The sequence below is a fragment of the Oryctolagus cuniculus genome, chromosome 1 (genome assembly GCF_051225735.1).
Source record: "Oryctolagus cuniculus isolate XC-2025 breed Fujian yellow rabbit chromosome 1, ASM5122573v1, whole genome shotgun sequence".
Classification (NCBI taxonomy): Eukaryota; Metazoa; Chordata; class Mammalia; order Lagomorpha; family Leporidae; genus Oryctolagus; species Oryctolagus cuniculus.
The window spans coordinates 16250279-16252436 of NC_142867.1; the positions used below are offsets into that span (position 1 = coordinate 16250279).

At 38.1% G+C, this 2158-nt stretch overlaps 1 protein-coding gene across 1 annotated transcript; it reads right to left on the reverse strand.

The window, feature by feature from the left end:
* Positions 1-657: 657 nt before the first annotated feature.
* Positions 658-1584, reverse strand: LOC100344888 (olfactory receptor 5J3-like). Its single transcript, XM_002708923.3, has one exon. It carries the CDS (start codon positions 1582-1584, stop codon positions 658-660), a length of 927 nt encoding a protein of 308 aa, XP_002708969.3.
* Between the last annotated feature and the right edge of the window lie 574 nt (positions 1585-2158).

Here is a 2158-nt window from a genome sequence, read left to right on the forward strand (position 1 = left end):
ATATGATTCCTATAGTTCTTATTACACTAATAAATTTTGCTCCATCGCTTAAATCTTTATGTGTTTTATCACAAAGTAATTGGCATAATAAATGTTTTCAATGGAAGTATGTTGAATAAATGATCTATAAATAATGAGGCTTATTTCTTCTAAAGATTTTCCCCACCAAGGTACTATTAAGAATCACAATATAAATTCAAAATATATTCAATTTGATGACAGTAGTTTTATAACAGCAACGAAATTATTTGCTCTAAGAACTGTCCACCAAGAGATATCTCCATTATTCTCTGAACACTAATGTATTTGGTGGATGCCTATTCTTTGTGCATCTTTTTTATTAGAATTAATGTCAGATTCTTTTTAACACTCTGATAAAATTCTCCAGATTTTAGCTTGAAAATTTCTGAGAAAAACATTTTTATAAGCTTTTGAAAAAACATTTTTTAGTCACCAATAAAGTGAATGATGAAATGGAGTGATCTTTCTATCTTCCTGTCAAACTCTACCCTCACATCCCAAATTCCACTAGAGAATCTGTTTTACTTGTAGTTTTATTTCTGGCTGAAGTTTTAGTGAAATTTTGAAGGAAATCTGTCTATTTCAAGATTAATGTTATATTAGCAAAGCATAGGTAGGGCTGAGTCACATAGGGTTTCACTTCCACCAAAGTGACTTTTTTGCTGCGTCTTTCACGTCTTTATTCCTCAGGCTGTAAATCAGAGGGTTTAGCATAGGAATCACCAAGGTATAAAACACAGCAGAGATCTTTTCCTGTTCCAAGGAATACTGAGAGCTTGGCTGAATGTAGCTAAAAGTCACAGAGCCATAGAACAAGGTCACAGCAGTCAGGTGGGAAACACAAGTGGAGAAGGCTTTCCGCCTCCCTTCAGCAGAGCGAATTCTCTGGATGGCGATGATGATGCGGGTGTAAGAGACCATGATGATGATGAAAGTGAACATTGCAATGACCCCAGAGAAGATCAAAAGCAGCATTTCATTATTATGAGCATCAGAGCACGAAAGCTTCAAAAGAGGGGGGATGTCACAGAAAAAATGGTTCACAGTGTGAGGACCACAGAAGTCGAGTTTGAGCAAACCTATTGTGTGTGTCAGGGAGTTGATGAGCCCACCCAGGTAAGATGCAAGGACCATGGAAGTACAAACGCATTGGGTCATAATGACTTTATACAACAGGGGGTTGGCGATTGCCACATAACGGTCATAAGCCATCACAGACAGGAGGATGCCTTCCGTGGTTATGTACACTGCAAAAAAGAAACTCTGTAGAACACAGCCAAAAAATGTACTGGACTTCTGTTTGGATAGGAAATTGACCAGCATCTTAGGAGCGAAGACAGTGGAGTAGCAGATATCACAAAAGGAGAGATTGCTAAGAAAGAAGTACATTGGAGTGTGGAGATGGACATTCAACCAGATCAAGACAATCATCCCCCAATTACCTACCAGGGTGATGACATAAATTAGAGTGAAAAGCAAAAATAAAGGGATTTTCAAATTGGGGTTTTCAGTTAATCCTACCAGAAGAAATTCCTTCACACTTGTATGATTCCAACCTGCCATGCATTCAGGATTCTAAATCTCCTTGGTTGCAGAGTATGATGATATCACTAAAATGAAGCATGTTACGGTTTCCTCCAGAGTCCAGTATCCACAACAGCATGCGACATTTAAGATTACCCTATAGTTAGATGAATAAAAGAGATTAACTTCAGCAATGACAATATATGTGCGAAACAGCCCACATAAAGTGATTAAAAATTTTTGGAATTGAAGATTTCATTTCCTGGTTCACAGTGTTTACCTCATATAGAAGTGATACATAAAAAACTCTGTTATGCCCCCAAACTAGTAACGGAACTTGGATTCAAATTCCGATAAGTCCAGTATCAAATCTCTGGTAGTCTATGGCATATACGAAGAAACCCACAATATTTTATGGCAATATACTCGTTTTTTCATTTCATTTCCCATGAACTTGTTGCAGCACCTTTGTATAAATCCTGCACAGTAGGTTAATTCTCCACCTGAGGCTCTGGCATCTCATATGGCCACCAGTTCTAGTCCCAGCTGCTTCTCTTTCAATCCAGCTCTCTGCTATGGCCTAAGAAAGCAGCAGATGCTGGCCGAAGTGCTT

What these genes read in the sequence shown, in the direction of transcription:
- LOC100344888 (XM_002708923.3), bottom strand. Translation starts at nt 1,584, where the DNA reads ATGGCAGGTTGGAATCATACAAGTGTGAAGGAATTTCTTCTGGTAGGA.